Raw genomic sequence first — 19,475 nt, 5'->3', positions numbered from 1 at the left:
TATAAAAGATCCGAGTGGATGAAACAAATTTTACAAACCTCCGGGGGTTACTCACTCACTGTTTGATGTATTTATCATGTTAGTCTGCTTTAATTTAATAAGAAACACTTTCAGTCTCAGACAATTACTTAGAATTGGACTGTGCGGAATAAGATGATGTGGCATTTTGAGTAATTAAAGATCTCGCTGAATGATGAAGTTCACGTAAACAAACTTACAAATTCTGAAATATTTTGTCAAATAATAGAGATGTGAGCTCAGTGGTAACAAGATGACTACTTTACAAATTGGTTCTATCACATTTTCGGCAGTTATTTACGAAATAGTTATCTTGACGCTTACGCGTATCTATATATACGGGGCATGTGTGGTATGCATGCCATACTCAGCGAATTGTGGAAATAAAGAACGCATCCGCGACGCGCCCTTTATTTGGGGGGAGGCAAACGTCAAAAGAGAAAAAAAAAGAAAATGTCGAAGCGAACGACTCCCAGTGTCGCATAGCAGCAGCGGACGAAGTCCTCGGTGGGCACTGGGCAGGCAACTCGATACCTCGGAGAAAGGGGCATTCAGAGGACTTTTCTGCATTTCAAGGCCAATGCAGAGGCGATCACAGCAACCGACGCCGAAATCTAAATCGCCAAACCAAATGTCAGGCAAAAGGAAGCGCTCGCTAAGCCCTTCTATCGTGAATGATGTGAGTAGACGCGAAAATCCATAGTTGGAACGTCTCTTGTTTGTTTACTGTAGACTTGTTTACCGTAGATTAAAGATGTAAACAACGGCTCCTCGGTCATAACCAGTTGACTTGGGTTGAATGCTGGACATTTGGACCCGATATTTACTAGAATTTTCAAAGGTTTAGCGACGATTATTTTTATTTCTGTAGTATCTATCTAGCCAGTACTACCAACTAGGTATACCTAGTATGAGTTAGGTATGGGTAAATAGACAGGTTGTGCAAGTTACTAAAGGTAGCTTACTAGTAGTAGGTAGCCCTAGTCATGAGTATGGTAATTGGTATCACATCTAACTACTGCACTAATGTCGTCTTCAATTAGCCTGTATTCTGGATCACCTTGCCATTTTGGTGAACTTCTTAGACTTTATTAGATCCAATCGTTTTGACGGCGGGATCTGTAGCAACGTAGCCAAAGCTTATTTTAGCGAGGGGTATAGCCTAATTACCTTATTTCACTCATCTAGTGAGGCTTTTCCTGTTGAGTTAGACTAAGGAGATTCTCATGGCAACACATATAGCCTGGCCTAAAGCAGATACTACAAGGAAAAGGTTTTGCAAGTGCGTTTTGAAAAAAATCCTGTACTCCTAGTAGCTATTATCGCGGTGTAGGCTACTGGTCATTCTAACCTTGCCTAACCTTACTAGCTTATGCTCAGTTAACCATTCCCCATATTTCCTAACCTTATCAAGCCTGTGGTTTCACCCCTGTAATCCTGTTATGTGTGCCATCTGGTAATCTGTAGGCTAATGTGCTTCATTTATAAGAATTCAGAGCAAAATCATGTGTCTACAATAGGTACATTTCATTTTTTATAGGTATGACTTATTGTACAATAATTATGATAACTTGCTGTGGTTTTTTTTAAATGTCTGGAATAGTTTGCATTATAAGCATTACAGTGTGCTAAATTCTGTCAGCTGAAAGTGTGATATTGCCATACTGACATGATAAGATGACATAGGTAATAGGAACTGTTAAATTCTAAGGACAACTTATGTTTCACCCATTAAAAAACAAAAGATTTGATATACTGTAGTTACCAGTTTGGTGAGATCTGGGATTAGTAGAGCAGTAAACTGTAGTGCCCGCAGGGGTGGAGACCACTTGGACACGTCCCCCCTCTCTAAGTCGAGGTGAAAAAATGATATCTGCATATTAGAAGCAGTTCTTACTGAAACTAAACCCTCTCTATTGAAGTTAAAATGCCCAGAATAGCTGTTAGCAATACAGATTTAACCACCCATATAGTAGTGTAGAGAGAGCCACATTTTTGCCATTTTTGGATTTCATCATTGCTAAGTTTCATGATAAATTTGCTAATTATCAGTGTTGATAGGTCATTTTACTCATAGATATAAAGTTACTTCAGTTGCACTACATTCCAGGGTTTGGTTCCGGCACCGGATTTATATAAAACTTATATATGTACTTGAACATATAGTAACCGATGTCGAGGAATATGAAGTTGAACACAAACTTGTAAAGAGTTAAAGGAGAGCAACGGTGGGACAAGATTGACTGAATGGCCTTGCCAAATTATATATTCACTATGCCTTTTCAGAAAATTATCAGGAAATTATTTCTTTTGTAACCAATATATTTTCTAGAAAGGTCAAGAGGCGATGACTTTATATCGTAGGTAAATAGTTTGTCTATTACGATAGTCTAAGATTAATCAAAGGCACTACAGAATTTGTAAAATTTTGAAGAAAGATCTAATATACGATTTTGATATTTTTTTTATTGTAAAATTTATGTTGCCTCATTGGTACTAATATCTGAAAATAAAGCAATACTTAAATCTATAGTTGGTACAACTTTCCTAGGTGGGGCTGAGTCTTATCAATTTGGGGGAGAGAGACTGTGTGATATGGAAAGGTGGCTCCCGATCAAATTTCTGCTCTCTCTACTGACAGTAATGCCATCTTTTTGGAAATTCTGTGGACAATTAACATGCCTCCCGCTCAAAGAACTTAAGACTTGATAAGTTGCCAGTTAGCTATTTATAGTCCACTCAAGTCTAACAAACGTGTTCCTTGAATTTTGTTCAAATACCATGGTGAGACATGAGAGGATGCATGAGGTTTGTCAAACACAGCCACAAAGACAAGGGGTTAATATTTAACTTACAGGCATGAGATTGGGGAGTTAACCTAAGAATCCAAAGCTCAGCTTATTGCAGTGAACTTGAAAAATCCGGTATGAATGGTAATGGTTTACTATGAGGTATGTAATGCCAAAGAAATGAATCTTTAGGTGCACATATTAAATACAGTAGAACCTCGGTTTTCTTACATAATCCGTTCCAGAACCTCCCATGAAATCCGAAACAATAATTCCCGTAAGGAATAATGTAAACACAATTAATGTGTTCCAGACTCCCCAAAATATTAACAAAAAATAAATTTTTCCTGTAAAGTCACTTCCCCAGAGATTAATTCAACATAAACAGTCAGTTTGCTATGAATAACAGATCTCACCTATTTTTAACCATATGAATAACCACAACCACACAATAAACTGGAATTTGTCACACTTAATTTATAGCAGCAAATGTCGACACAAGAGCCAGATGATAGAGTCGGCCTTGATTAAACAAAGACAGGTAATGAACATCTCATGGGACACCTGGGGTTCAGATATCATAGATAAAGTCTTACTTCTACCAACGCTTAAGAAGATTAAAGAGAAATTATCAACCGGGGTGACCTAATTAAGTGGCAACCTATGGATGGATCTCTTGGTATAAATACCGCCTTTTCTGTAACTTTTCTCATTCATTACTTACCTGGAGAGAGAGACAGTAGTCTCTGAAATATAGTACTTATTCTCTATATTTTGGTGTTTTTATGGGCTCCTTTTATTAGATGAAATTCTGTTGTAACAGAACATATTTACCAGTCGTATATATATATATATATTATATATAATATATATACATATATATATATTTATTATAGAGAACTATATATATAATATATATACATATATATATATATCTATAGAGATAGATATTATATAATATAAATATAAGATATATATATATATATATATATAATAGATATATATATATATTATATCTATATACTTTATTATATATAAAATATTATATTATATAATATAGATACATAGAAGATATATAATAGATAGATTATATACTTAATACGAATATATATATATATATATATATTTATATATCATATATATAGAGTATAAATAAATAAGTAGATATATAGATTAAAGATATATATGTAATAATATCTAATAGATATTATGCTATATATATGAATAATACGTATATATATATATATAAGATTAGGAGATATATATCTTAAATATATATATATATATATATATATGTATAATGTAATATAGTATGTGTATATATTTATATTATATATAAAATTCTTCTGTTGAAACAGGATATGTCTCAAATATAAAAGACCTGTTAAAAAACACTGTTTTTAATGGGCCTGTTGTAATGAGCCTCTTTTATTATATATATATATATATATATATATATATATATATATATATATATATATATATATATATATATATATATATATATAGATATATATATATATATATATATATACATATATATAAATAACCCATCATGGGGCCAAAGAAAGTTAAGTTCCAAGTGCCAGCCCTTCTGTAAAAATGCTATAGAATTTAAGAAAGAACTCATAGCAAAGTGTTGGAGGATGTTACATGCCAATCTCTGTAAGAAAATGCCTACAACAAGTGCTGCTGTTAGCGAATTTAAGGCCAGCTGAAGTTGGTTTGAAATATTCAGAAAGCGAACGGGCATACATAATGTACCTACGTCAGTGATTAAGGACATGTTTGCAAAGTGGAGTGATGTAAAATATTTTGTGTGGAGAATTACCAGCCCAATAAAAACGTTGTAGTCTGTGTCTAACATGTTTATGTAATGACAATGCCATGTTTCACTTTAGGCAGATGATTCTCAAGCTTGTCTTAGTGCCAGTAAAAAACGAAGAGGGGAAGTAACCCCAGATAGTGCCAGTAAAAAACAAAGGGGAGAAGTAACTCCGAGTAGGTCCTTGATACCTGAAGTCCTTCTTGAGTGGGATTCCCCTTCCAAATGGTAACCTCCTCCCTCTCTGTCTTCCATACGCTAACAAGTCTTCCATAATGGTAAGAGAGATGTTAAATATTTATTTATCCATTTCATTGGTCATTTATATTTATTCCCCATTTAAGAGAATATTTTTTGTTAATATTAATGGGTGTCTGGAATACGTTAATTGTATTTACATTATTTCTTATGGGAATTATTGTTTCGGATTTTGTATGTTTTGGACTTTGTGAGACGCTCTGGAATGGATTGCGTACGAAAACAGAGGTTCCACTATATTGTTCTTTACTACTGTATGTGATGGTCAGTAGGCTAGATAACCACAATGATTTGGCCATCATAAGTCACCCAGTAATGTCCAGTAATGCATGTTGGAGCCATTCTATATCATTAAAGGCGTTAAAACCTTACCTAGCTTAGGCGTGTACAAATTGTTTTTAACAAAGGATTTTTTTTATGCTAAATGGAACACTGAAACCAAATTGCTTGTGTCTTTTATTGAAGTAATATTCTTTTGTGGGTTGGTATTTCTCTCTGGTGAGGTTGAAAAAGTAAGCTGTAACATATGATTGGCAGGAATCATCATCATAAGACTGTAAAGAATCAAACAAAAAGTTCTTTCAGTTTTCTACTGAAGATTGAAAAAGAAACCCACAAAATCACTTTGTAACTTGTTTACTTCTAAGTATTTACATTTAGTTTTACTACACACTCGAGTACTTTCAGGCCCTATCTGTGGCCCATTTTCAAGAGATGTTTGGGATGTTAGCCTGGGTCAAGGCCCAGCAGTCTTCTCGAGTGTGCAGTAAAACTAAATGTAAATACTTAGAAGTAAACAAGTTACAAAGTGATTTTGTGGGTTTCTTTTTCAACTGTAAAGAATGTACATCAGTCCCCGGCTTATGATGGGGGTTCCATTCTTGAGACGCGTTGTAAGCTGGAAATCGTTGTAAGCCAGAAAATCATTAAAAATCCTAAGAAAACCTTACTTTTAATGCTTTGGGTGTATTAAAAACTATGTAAACTGCATTTTTATTGCATTTTTCATAAAAAAAAATCCAAATATTGATTATTTTGCATTTTTGGAGTCATTTCTTCCGTCAGAACGGCGCCGTAAGTGTCTTAACCCTGAAACATGCATTGTAAACCTGGAAATAACTCCTGATGAATATAATTGAAAAGCATCGTAACCTCGGAATGTCATAAACCGAACCTGTTGTAAGCCAGGGACTGCATGTAGTCCAAAATATATTCAGGTTCAAACACTTAGTAGTACATTATATAGAAATGCATTTTTAAGTCTGAATAACATTACTTCATTATTTTTCTAAAGAAGATTTTTTCTTTTAGAGCATTAATGAATTATTTTCTATTTCAACAGATGACTAAGGGCCCTTACTACATTTTGCGTCGGGTCCTTGTTGGAGTTTGTTTTATCCAAGTGATCATTACTGGCTTTCTGGCCATTTGCATCTTCAATTCAGCCTTTTCATCTGTGAGGGGCATTGAAAGTTTACCTGAAGTGAAACCTAAAACATCTACTGGAAAGCAGAAGATCAAGGGACATGGGGGTCAAGTCATTGGTATGTATTGAATCACAGATATCCTTGTTGTGTTGCCTGTCAGTTTTTCTATTTTTTATTTATTACATTTTAGATGAATTCTCAAGATTAAAACTGGCAAAAGAGATTTTTTATTTGATAATAATATAAAAGTAAGACAGCATTGCAGTTTAAAGGGTCTTATTATTCTGTAGAAAGAAAAATGTGATCAGGCACAAGGTCTTTGCTTTGCACAGTAAATTAGTTTGCCCTTACATTTAAACAACCGTGTAATCTATCATAACAGTTCCTAAATTTTCTCCTGAATTTGGGAATATTGTACCCAGCAACTCAGCCTTCCGGCGTAAGTTGTAATCCAGTCATATACACTATATGATTGTTTTTTAATATAAACCCCTTATCACTTAATGAAGTTAAAGAGTGTTTCAAGTGAAATGAAGATGATCTCCATGTGGGGAGGTCTCACTCAAAAATATTAATGAGTTTTCCAGTTGAACAATATTTGTAATTTGTTGTCCTCAGTATGCAGCCCTGGGGTATGAAAGTCACCCCGAAATTTGTGAAAAGGTACTGTGTGTCTTGCGGTTTTTCAACTCTATTTAGTATGCTAGTCACTATTTTGCTATTGCAGATTTTGATATTGGAGAAAATGAAGCCGCCATAGTATTATCCCAACACGAGGTAAAGCCAAATCGATTAGAAGTCAAATGGGATGAAGGAGGCTCAAATGGGGTGAGTGTATTGTTCAGAAATTAGTGTTGTATCTTGAATGTGAATTAAATACTATAAGGTAGATTAATGAGACCAACATATTAATTTAAAAAACATTTTGTTCATGAAACTTACCTGTCAGATATATATATAGCTGTATTCTCTGAAGTCCGACAGAATTTCTAAAACTTACGACACACGTAGTGGGAGTTAGGGTGGTTAGTACCCATTCCCGCCGCTGGGAGGCGGGTATCAGGAACTTCCCATTTTCTATCAGATTTCTTCTGTCGCCGGTGTCGTAAACATCTGTTTACACACCTCTGCCTCAGTATTTTGGAAAACTTTTCATTGCTTGAGTATCCTCTTGACTTTTTGGTTTTTTGATTGGATCGATAGCTTGGCATACGTGACTTGGACTGTTTTGAATTTGGCTTAGATTTTTTCCTTAGATATGTCTGGATGTAGTTCGGCTAGCGCCAGGGTGTGTTCGAAAGTGGAATGCAAGGTTAGGCTTCCTAAAGCCTTGGTTGATCCTCACACATTGTGTAAAGGGTGTAGGGGGCAAGAGTGTAAATATGATTTGCGCTGTAATGAGTGTGAAAGCTTGGATGATTTACAATGGAAGACGTATGAATCCTACGTAAATAAGTTAGAACGTGATAGGATTAGGAGGTCTTCCTCCAGGAGTAAGTCGGGTAGCAGACAGGGTCTTAATGTATCCCCTTCTAACCCTCCTTTAGATTTTGTGTCTCCTAACCCCGTAGTGTTGCCTTCGGGCCCTCAAGTGGTGTCTGCGGAGGGTAATGCCCTTTCGCTTATCCTGGATTCATTGAAGACGCTTGAATCTAAAGTGCTTGCCCTTGAAAACAGGCAAAATAAGTGCAGTGATAGTGCCCCTAGTGAAGTGGAGGGGGCGTCAGATCGGCCCTATAGCGCCTCTAGGCTGGGACCTCTGCCGGACTCCCAGGACTCAGGGAGAGGGCATGTCGAAGGCCGAAGGAGGGTTACGGGGAACCCCCACCGATCTGACGTCCCTTCAGCAGTTCCTGTGGACGCTTCCCAGGCTGCTAAGGAGCGTGCTCGAGCACGTATCCTGAAGGATTGTTTCTCGTCTTCCGACGCGTCCTCCTCGCGCAAGGGGTGGGAATCTCGTTCGGATTCGCGACCTTTGAAGAGGACTCTTCAAGAGCTTGACGCTTCACGTCATGCTTTGTCTGAGTGGCATTCTTCTCCGGAAAGCGTAGCTTTTCCGCCCCAGAAGAAGTCTAGGACGTCATCCGACGATGACGCCCGCGAGCGCCCCAGTCGCACTAGAGCCAAGGCTGTTCCTGGGAGAAGGAAGAAGGCGTCCCCTCGCCCCTCTCCTTCTCTCAAGCGCAGCTCGTCTCCGCGTAAGGAGACATCTCAGACGGAGATCATCATTGCTATGCAACGGCAACTGGACGCTTTACTAAAGCAGAAGGAGACGGTTCCTCGTCGCAGGAAAGACGATAGACTTCCTATCAAGAGAACTAGGCAGTCTTCTCCAACGGCTCCTCTTTCGTCCCCGTCTTCTGATTTTTCGCCCTCTAGACTTCGTTTTGCTCCCCAGGGTTCGTCTAGAGGTGACGTTAGACGCCAGGTTAGAGAGAGATCTCTGCATGCTCCTCTCTCTTCCCGTAGAGAGGACGCTCGGCGTTCCGACTTCGACGCTTCTGCTGACGACGATTTTGTAGCTGTCGGACGGACTTCTATGCGTTCGGCCCCTCTTCGACATGACAGTGTTGACGCTCAACGATACGCTAGTCGGGCAGTTGATCAAGTTTCTTCGCGGGACGTTCGTAAGGACGCTTCGCGGGACGTTAGAAGAGTCTCTTTGATGGACGCTCCGTTGGACGCTTCGCTGGATGCTCGAGAGAACGCTACGTTGGGCGCTCAGATGGACGCTCGTAGACGTTCTAGTAAGAGCTCTGTGGACGCGAATGTGGAAGTTCGCTGTCACTCGGATGTTGTTCCCGAGGCTTTGGCTGACGCTTCTCGTCTTATTTCTTCTTCACGTTCGCCTCTAAAGGTGATTCCTGATCCTGTGACTGTAGGATCCGTTACCCTCTTCTTCTCTTCATCGTTCGGATAGGAGACTTGGAGCTAAAGGACTTCTGCCTCTTCCTTCGGATTTTGCACTCGGGTAGGGAAGAAGGAGAACTTAGCGCGGTTCTTCTGAGGATGTTGATGAAGAACAACCTGCTACGTCTGCTTCGTCAGATTATCAAGTTTTGGCACGACTACTTCGTGATTCGTTTGGCGATACTTTCCAGCCTGCTGCTCCTCCTTCTCCTCCTTCTCAGTTTTCGTCGTCGAAGACAGGCAAGTCTCCAGGTTTCGTGAAGATGAAGACGTCGTTATCTACTAGAAGAGCTTTCCGGAAGGTTAACGCCTGGATGGAGTCTAGGAAAGCAAAGGGAAGGACTACTTTCGCCCTGCCTCCGTCTAGACTTAGCGGTAAGGCAGGGATGTGGTATGAGACAGGCGAGGAATTAGGATTGAAGGTTCCTACGTCTGCTCAAGGTGATTTCGCCAGCGTGGTTGATGCCTCAAGGAGGAGGGCCCTTTTAGCCTCAGCTAAAGTATCATGGACGACTTCCGAACTGGACCATCTTTTGAAGGGACTGTTTAGGTCCTTAGAGGTCTTCAACTTCTTAGACTGGTGTCTTGGAGCTTTAGACAACCAATCTCGTAAGCCAGACTCGATCAGCTTGGGGGAGCTGTCCAGTGTATTGTCATGCATGGACAAGGCCGTCAGGGATGGCTCAGAGGAGTTAGCCTCTCATTTTTCAGCAGGGGTTCTTAAGAAAAGATCGCTTTATTGCAACTTTGCGGCTAAGTCTGTCTCTCCCGCACAGAGGACAGAACTTTTGTATGCTCCCCTTCTCGAGTCATCTCTTCCCCCAACCCGCTATGGTGAAGGATCTGGCAGTTAGTCTGCAAGAGAAAGCCACACAAGACTGTTGGCTCAGTCTTCGAGACGTCCGGCTGCCCTTCAACGTCGTCAGGAGCCCAACCGTTTAGAAAGCAGAAGCCCTTTCGTGGAGGGACTTCCGCTAGATCGTCTCCTCGAGGAAGAAGCCTTCCTAGAGGTAGAGCCCCTTCCAAGTCTAGGGGCAAGAAGTGAGAGATCGTGCTTCAGTCACCGGTAGGAGCCAGGCTGCAGTTGTTTGCAGAAGCCTGGAGAGTAAGAGAGGCAGACACCTGGTCTCTCGACGTCATAGAGAAGGGTTACAAGATCCCTTTCATGAAGCCGCCCCCGTTGACTTCCACTCCCAGGGACTTGTCCCCATCGTATCCTCAAACAAAGCGAAAGATACTTTTCGACCTGCTCGAGCAGATGCTCGAGAAACGAGCAGTGGAACAGGTTTTAGAGCCTGGCAACGCCAGGATTTTACAACAGATTGTTTCTTGTACCGAAACAATCGGGAGGGTGGCGGCCCGTCTTGGATGTAAGTCGTCTAAACCTCTATATAGAAAAGCAGAGGTTCAAGATGGAGACACCTCAGTCAGTTCCTGGGGCCTTAAGACCCCGGAGATTAGGATGGTATCACTCGACCTCCAGGACGCCTACTTTCACGTCCCGATACATCCCCAATCGATGAAGTACCTTCAGTTCGTATTGAAAGGGAAGGTCTTTCAATTCAGGGCTCTTTGTTTCGGACTGAGTACGGCCCCTTTTATCTTCACCATCTTAATGAAGAACGTTGCGAGGTGGCTCCATCTTTCCAACATCAGAATCTCGCTCTATCTGGACGACTGGCTCATACGAGCCTCCTCGCAGACCCCGGTGCCTGAAGGACTTGCAAACGACTCTGTCTTTAGCTGCGTCCCTGGGACTTCTGGTGAACTTCGAAAAAGTACATCTGACCCCAACACAGTCCATCGTGTATCTGGGGATTCAGATGGATTCAGTGGCTTTTCGGGCTTTTCCGTCCCAGGAACATCAGCAACAAGGCATAGAAAAAGTGTCGGCCTTTCTAGGGAAGGATTCATGCTCGGTGAGGGAATGGATGAGTCTGCTGGGGACCATTTCCTCGCTGGAGAAGTTTGTTTCCCTGGGGAGGCTACACCTCCGACCTCTTCAGTTCTTTCTGTCGGACAGCTGGACAGAAAAGGACAACTTCGACATGAAGTTAAGCATCTCGGAAGAGGTGAAGAACCATCTAAGATGGTGGCTCGATCCGTGGAAGCTGTCAGAGGGCATATCCCTCAAGCTTCAGAACCCCGACCTAGTGTTGTTCTCCGACGCGTCATCCACGGGGTGGGGAGCAACTCTAGGGGGGGAGGAAGTGTCAGGTACCTGGAGAGGGGAACAGGTAACCTGGCATATCAACTTCAAAGAGCTGGCAGCGGTTCAATTAGCGCTCCAGTTCTTCCAGAACAAAGTCTCCCGTCGTGTAGTTCAAGTCAACTCGGACAACACCACAGCCCTGGCATACTTGAAGAAACAAGGAGGAACACACTCTCGCTCCCTGTTCGCTCTAGCGAAAGAGATCCTACTTTGGGCAAAGGAGAGAGAAGTCACAACTATTGACAAGGTTCATTGCCGGAGATAATCGAGAACGTCCGGGCAGATCTCCTCAGTTGACAAGGACAGTTATTGCCGACAGAGTGGACTCTCAATCAAGACGTATGCCAGGAGCTGTGGGGTCTTTGGGGATGCCCTTAGTGGACATCTTTGCAACGTCAAGGACGGCGAGACTTCCTCTGTATTGCTCCCCGGTTCTCGATCCGGGAGCAGTAGCAGTAGACTCCCTTCTATGGGATTGGACGGGGCCTGGTAATTCTTCTTACGGCTTTTCCACCCCCCTTCAAGGATCCTGGGGGAGGTGATGAGAAAATTCGCAGCATCGGAGGGGACGAGGTTGACTTTAATCGCCCCCTTTTGGCCCGCAGCGATCTGGTTCACAGAGGTGATGTTCTACCTAGTGGATTATCCGAGATCTCTTTCCGTTAAGGAGAGATCTACTCAAACAGCCCCACTTCGAGAGGTACCACAAAAACCTCTCCGCTCTGAGTCTGACTGCGTTCAGACTATCCAAAAGTTGGCCAGAGCGAGAGGTTTTTTCGAAATCAGTGGCTAAAGCTATCGCCACCGCGAGGAGACCATCATCAATCGCGGTTTACCAATCGAAGTGGGCAGCCTTTAGAAGTTGGTGTAAGAGAAAAGGAGTTTCCTCTACCACTACCTCTGTGAGCCAGATTGCCGACTTCTTGCTTTATCTTAAACAAGATCTGAAGTTGGCAGTGTCAACTATTAAAGGCTACAGAAGCGTCCTATCTGTAGTTTTTCGCCATAGAGGTCTTGACCTCGCTAATAACAAGGATCTCCATGATCTATTGAGATCTTTCGAGACGACCAAGGTACCGCTACCGAAGTTACCTTCATGGAACCTGGATGTGGTCCTCAAATATTTAATGTCAAATCGCTTTGAACCTCTTTCCTCTTCGTCTCTACGAGATTTGACGAAGAAAACTGTATTCCTAACTGCTCTGGCGACGGCGAAGAGAGTTAGCGAAATACAGGCTATCAGCAAACACGTCGGCTTCAAAGGGCATAATGCGGTCTGCTCTTTGGGTATGTCGTTTCTGGCCAAAAACGAAAACCCTTCCAATCCGTGGCCTAGAACGTTCGAGATCAAGGGTATGGCAGAGATCATTGGTCAAGAGCCAGAAAGAGTCCTGTGTCCTGTTAGGGCTCTTAGAGAGTATATTTCGTAGAACGAAGGATTGCCGAGGTTCTGCGGAGAACTTATGGTGTTCGGTCAAGAGACCAAACATGCCCATGTCCAAGAGTGCACTGGCATTCTTTTTAAGAAACACCATTAAAGAGGCGCACTCTTCTTGCAAGGACAGCGACTTTAAGATACTAAAAGTTAATGCGCACGAAGTAAGGGCTATTTCGACCTCAATAGCCTTTCAGAAAAACATGGCTCTTAAAGACATTTTAAGTGCTACTTTTTTGGTAGGAGTAAACTCAGTGTTCGCCTCGCACTATGAACCTACGGGAGGTGAGAAACGACCTATGAAACTGTTACTCTCTTGGGCCATACGTCGCCGCAGACACTATTTTGGGGGCAGGAGGTAGCACTCATCCTTTCCCATAGAAAAGGGTTAGGTGAGTTTTTAATATTTGTATGTTTATGGTTGTAGGGTCGGCTGCCGAGTACGGTCGTCCCTTCCTTTAGCCTTTGGTATAAGGGAGTTTGTTGTTAGGCTAACTTAGGTGGTGGTTTTGCCTCGTTGCCCTCAGAAGTATGGTCATGGTCTAGTCACATTGTGGTCCCGTCCCCGTTGACAGATCATCTAGAGCGCACCAACTACACAGGTCACTACCTTGTTGGTAACTCTAGTGAAGCAGAAGCAGGCTTGGGTGACAGTAATCACGAAGTCAGCTATGCTAACAGGTAAGGAACCAAGATGTCAATCATCTACATTTATATTTTCATACATTCAACTTCCCTGTCAGATATATACTTAGCTATAGACTCCGTCGTCCCCGATAGAAATTCGAATTTCGCGGCACACACTACAGGTAGGTAGGTCAGGTGATCTACCGGCCTGCCGCTGGGTGGCAGGAATAGGAACTATTACCTTCTAAGGACAGATTTTTCTCTATCGTTTGGACTGTAAACACACGTTTACGGTTCCTCCTGATTTGATTTTCGTGTTTCATCGCCATCGATCTTCTGGGCTGTCTTTTGCAGGGAAGTACTGGGTCTTTGGTTCGGCATACGCTTTTATTAACTTTTTAATGAATTTCGCTTCGAAATTTCGAAGAAAATACTAATTGAAACTACCGAAATTATCGGTAGACACTCACATAGTTTGCAATAAAGGGAATTATTAATATTTATTCATTATTACATGTAATAAAGGTTACAACTTTATTGAGGAAATATTAAACTTTAATTTCCTACTTTAGGAAGTCAGAAGAGCATATAACTAGATACGCTTACTTTATAAGCTTTAATAGCGTTTGTGCTAACGAGCAGTTAGAGTATTAGCAGTACTAGTAGTAGTTGCATCCTCATCACCTTCTTACTCCACAGAAACTACAAATTTATATATGCAAATTTGAAGATAATGGATGTAGCTCAAAAGCGAGCTCTAAAAAGGTAAGAAGTGAATATAGTGTTCCCCATTGAAGTGGAGGGTGCGTCTGATCGGCTCTGTCTCGCTCCCAGACCTAGACCTCTTCCAAGCTCCCAGGCCCAGAGGAGAAGGAATGTCGACAGTCGTACGGAGGTTACGGAGAATCCCCACCGATCAGGCGTCCCCTCGGCAGACTCTGTAGAACGTCCCAGACTGCCAAGTTCGCCATTGGAAAGGCGTCCTAAAATAATGGAGGGTGCGTTCCGATCGGCTCTGTCTCGCTCCCAGACCTAGACCTCTTCCAAGCTCCCAGGCCCAGAGGAGAAGGAATGTCGACAGTCGTACGGAGGTTACGGAGAATCCCCACCGGTCAGGCGTCCCCTCGGCAGAATCTGTAGCGTCCCAGACTGCCAAGGATCGCCATTGGAAAGGCATCCTAAAAGAGTGCTTTTCGTCTTCCCATTCGTCTCCTCGAAGAAGTGGATGGAATTCCGACGAACTGTCGTGTCCGATCAAGAGGAGTTGGAAAGCTCCGACGTTGGACTCGAGCCCGCAACGTTTCCCGGACGATTCTCCCTACGAGAGGAAAAGAGCCAAGAGGACAATATCTCGATCTCCTACGCCTTCCAGAGCGCATTCTCCTATTCATGGCAAAGAAAAGGAAGAAACTGCGACGGACTTCCTACTTAAAATGCAGGAACAAATTTCCTCTTTAGTAGGAGTATTGAGAAAAGACCTTCCGAGGAGAAAGGACGATTTTCTTCCTGTTAAGAGATCTCGTCCTACGGGCGTTCTGGACTCCAGACTTATCTCCTCTACTCCTCGTACGAGTACAGAGACGAATAAAGAAAGAAGGACGAAAACTCATAGGATTGAGACGCAACATACGGACAATGACGAAGAGTGTCCGAGTCGGACAGAACCACCCAGGCGCTCGGCGCCAGAATTGGACTACTCGGACAGGAAAAAGTGTCCTACGCGGACGGCTCCAACCAGACAGACTCGTGCCGATTGCGGACAACCTTGACAAGGCGGACAGCCTGGATTGGACAAAACGTCGTGCGCAGGCAACTCCGTCCGGGCGACAGGCGCCAGAAGCGGACAAGACGGACAGGCAGAGGTGTCGTACTGGAATGACACCAGCCAAGCGCCAAGTTCCATAGGTGGACAGCTCGGACAGACGACACGGTCCGAGACGGACAGATACGTCCAAGCGCATTGAACAAACCAGACTTTCGGCAACGGTTAAGCACCAAGCGCCAAGATCTTCCTCAAAAGAATCATACGGAGAAATCAACCAGGAAGCGTCTCTTTATGATTTGGACCAGGAGCGGATTTTCTCTGGACAGAGACGAAAGGTGCCGCACAGGCGGCCGTCGTCCTGTTCACGATATGTCCGTTTCGGGTGGAAATCTGCCGCAAGCACAGCTGTCTCCTGAGAAGAATGCAATATGTCGCACAGGCGGCCGTCATTCTTGTCAGGAGGAGGACTTAGATGATGATAGAGTTTTTTCTCAGGATCGTTTGAAAATTAAACAAGATTTGTACGAGCTCTCATTCATTGATTAGAGGCTCTTCCAAATAATAGAGGCATAGAATACGGCCTTATATCCAAGAGAATAAAAATTTGAGGGATTCTCTTCGATCCTAGAGTTTTCATTGCGATCTCTTTTCGACTAATACTAATTCGTGTTTATTGACGAAAAGAACGAAGAGGGCAAGATTTCCTTTTCTCTCTCTGGATCGGAGAGGAAAGAATGTAGTAGCAAGACTTGCTGTATACGACTACTGAATGACAAGTCATATACCCATACCAGAGTTGCCTTTGTGGTTCGCTACGGAATTATCTATATCCTTACAGGTTTTTTCCTGGTAAGGACTTCGCTTAAAAGGTTTGTTACGACAATACCTACTCAGCTTCGGTATTTAACAAAGGTTGTTTGGCTTAAATTTGCATTATTAAGAGCTTCCTTAGGCTCGAGAATAATTGTATTATATTCCTTCATTGAATGAAGTAACTGGCAACTCATGATGAATGCAGTCAGGCAGCGAGCGAGACTGCCGGGCTGTCATTCTAAGGCCAATACTGAATACAGTACCATCCGGTTCTCGGTCATGATTAGTCGATTACATCTCTCTCTCCAACGGGATCGAATGGTTAACCGTATATCCCCCCACAATCATGGACTTAGTCTCGAATGGAGGAGATAGTTAAGCTAACACAAATAAAATATTGTCTGCCTTTTGCTAAGAAGCTTTCAATAAGAAAGATATTATAACCTTTCAATGCTGTTTACCGTAGGTAACATTATTAAAGGATTCTAAGCAGTAGAACATTATATTATATAATGCTCTCATGCTTACGAAAGCATGGCTTATTAGAATACATGCTTAGTGAGAAGATGGATGTAGTAGAGAATTCACTTTGAGACTACGGTATGGTCAAGTCTTTCGAGAAACGCACACAACCTTTTAAGAATCGGATATTGCTCAAGAGAAGATGGATGAGTGGGATGGGAAACATTCTCTTCGTGGCAGAAATGGTTTCCCTGAATGGACTATACTTCGTATATAAGAGTTTTTTCCTACTAAGAACGGAATTAACATGTGAAAGGAGGTCGGGTACCATAAAGGCACAGATGTTCTGACACATAACATAAAGAGAATTAGAAGAAAGCGCCAGCCGGGCGCAAAGCGCTAGAAGCGCCAACCTGGCGCAATGCGCCAGAAGCGCCAGGAATGCGCCAGAAGCGCCAGCCTGGCGCAAAATTGCGCCAGAAGCGCCAGCCTAGCGCAAAATTGCGCCAGAAGCGCCAGCCTGAAGCAATGGGCCAAGAGCACCATCCAAGATATTTTCTCGTTTTAGCGAGTTATTAACCTAAGAATCCAGTAGCCTCTCGGACAGCAGGCTCGGTAACGGCAAGAATCGTTCCTGATTTCGTTACCCTTTTATCACTTAGGCCAATTCCACGACTCTCTCATATCGCAAAGAGCATCGAGAATCTCTTTTTCGCTCCTGTTCGCGTTAAAAAAGAGAACCTATTTGGAAAACAGACAGGGAACGTAACGATCCTTAAGAGGTTCGATGCAAGATATTTCATGTCCGTGAGAACCTTCTCGATCGACGATAATAACTGTTAACGTATGTCTAACATTTATTGGAAAGAGTTGTGAGAACCTGCGGAAAGTCTTCTTCATAGATCTCTTAGCAAGGTAGAAGACGAACAGGCTTCCTATAGAATGCTTCCTTTTCCTCGAACCAAGAGAGGTAGCAATATACGCCATCTTTATTTTATAGAAAGGGGAATATACTATAGTCTTTTTTTCCCCTAAATATAAATATAAATATAAATTCTTTACAGAATTTAAGATAAAGGGCGTCAAAGAAAGAGAGGATAATACTTTATGCCTCATTTTGGCTTCAGAGAGGTTGGATTCACAGAGGTCACGTTCTTCTCACAGCATGTTTTTGGAAGTCTTTTCCAAGAGAGTCTGGATATTCTATCAGCATCTATTATTAAATGGACCTTAACAACCTCTCCACTCTGAGTCTGTCTGCATGCAGACTGACCAGAAGTGGACATAAATGAGAGGATTTTTCAAGGTAGATGACAATAGTCATGGCCTAGACATAGAATTGCTGCAGATCGTGCTAGAGGGAATGAGGAAACTGTCCTCTTCCGATACCTGCTGTGAACCACATAGCGGTTTTTTCTTCCCTTTCAGAGGGAAGAATCACCTTTGTATATATCTGCTATCAAAGAACGCAGTAAAAGGCTATACTCTGTCTCTACAAAGGGAATTGGAGATAGCAGAGGATTAAGATCTTCGGGATCTTATACGATATATACCTTAATATGACAAGAGTAGGATATCATGTACTTCTAATGGGATTTTTTTTTGTGGCCACAGATTCCATGTTCCGACAAGATGGAACTGCTCCTCATCAAACTTCTTTGAGAAATTTTTGTGAGGGAATTCTTTGTTTCTCTGGGTCCTAAACGACCAAGAAGACAAGTGAATTTTTTGAGCATTGGAATCTCGCATCAGATTCTATGGAGACTAGACAATGGGTTCTTGCCAGCATAGTATGTCTAGCAAAAGAACTGAAACCCCCTATTCCTGATTCAATGTTTTCAGATAGAGGTTTCGTTGTCCAGGCAGAGTACTTACGTTTTCATCTACAGTAGAATGGTTCAAACGTTTGCCTACAGAGTCTTTGGTATGCGATGACGCTCGAAATGCTTCCCAGAAGGTGTTCAGAGGGATACAATAAAGAGCTAGAAATCAGGAGTACTCCCAATTTCAGCTCGGAGTCTCCTTCGACTTCCAGGCTTTTTCCCTTCCTTCTTCGGGCAAGGATAGGGAAGATTCTGCAACGAGACACCCCTTCAACATGTAAGAAGAGATCTCGTGAGCACGGAAGTATTCATGATAAGGACCCTCCTCGGAGGAAGACTCTTATCTCTCATACGGTTAGATATCCTATCGTCTACTGGATGTAGCTGATGACAATCACCTCCCCTTACCGGAGAGACCAAAAGCTCAAAGTGAAAGAATTTCTTCCACCCTTCTCCAGTCTCCTGATAAACGATTGTGGATGTTAAGGACTTTCGGACAATGTAGCGCCAATCAGGCGCCAAAATACCAGAACAGGCGTAAAGACGCCAGAGGAAGACAGTCCAAATAAACACTGTCATTGTCTGATGAGAAGGAGCGTGCCTCCAGCCTGGCGCAGATGCGCTAGAGGCAAATAAATCGGAAAAAGTGTCCGATGTGGGCATCGCCAGTTTCCTCGAGACTCTTTAACAAGCTCGAAGCTCCAGCAAGTGGGGAGAAGTCAGCCAGGCGCTAGGCGCGAGGCTCCAGGCAGGCGCAAGGCGCTAGCCAGGCGCCAGGCGCCAGGCAAGCAACATGCGCCAGCCAAGCGCGAGGCGTCAGACAGGCGCGAGGCGCCAGCCAGGCACAAGCCAGGCTCTAGGCTTCATCCAGAAGAGATCAATTTCAAAGAAAGCCCTGGTCTTCTTTGGAACAGTGTGATCTCTAAAGCACTTCTTAAGTAACTTGATGATTCCTTCAAACAGCTGAGAATTAAAAGCACTTGAAGTGCGAGCTTTTAACAATTCTTGTTCTTTCCATAACGATATGTCGTGAGAGACATATTAGCTGTAATTTACGGGAGATGCAACTCTGTGTTGTCTTCTCTTTGCACGAAGGAGGTCAAGTTGACCT

General features: G+C 42.6%; 1 protein-coding gene across 1 annotated transcript in view; it reads left to right on the top strand.

Moving 5' to 3' along the window:
- The first annotated feature begins 427 nt into the window (after positions 1-427).
- LOC135224339 (ribitol-5-phosphate xylosyltransferase 1-like) overlaps positions 428-19,475 on the top strand; it is a 52,889-nt gene continuing 33,841 nt past the window's right edge. The window contains 3 exon segments of the mRNA XM_064263247.1: positions 428-697; positions 6,233-6,434; positions 7,045-7,145. Of these exon segments, the coding sequence (XP_064119317.1) occupies positions 599-697; positions 6,233-6,434; positions 7,045-7,145 (402 nt within the window). The 5' untranslated portion in view covers positions 428-598.

The sequence above is a fragment of the Macrobrachium nipponense genome, chromosome 12 (genome assembly GCF_015104395.2).
Source record: "Macrobrachium nipponense isolate FS-2020 chromosome 12, ASM1510439v2, whole genome shotgun sequence".
Classification (NCBI taxonomy): domain Eukaryota; kingdom Metazoa; phylum Arthropoda; class Malacostraca; order Decapoda; family Palaemonidae; genus Macrobrachium; species Macrobrachium nipponense.
Note: the sequence above shows the minus strand (reverse complement) of the source record. Positions and strands in the feature narration are given on the sequence as shown.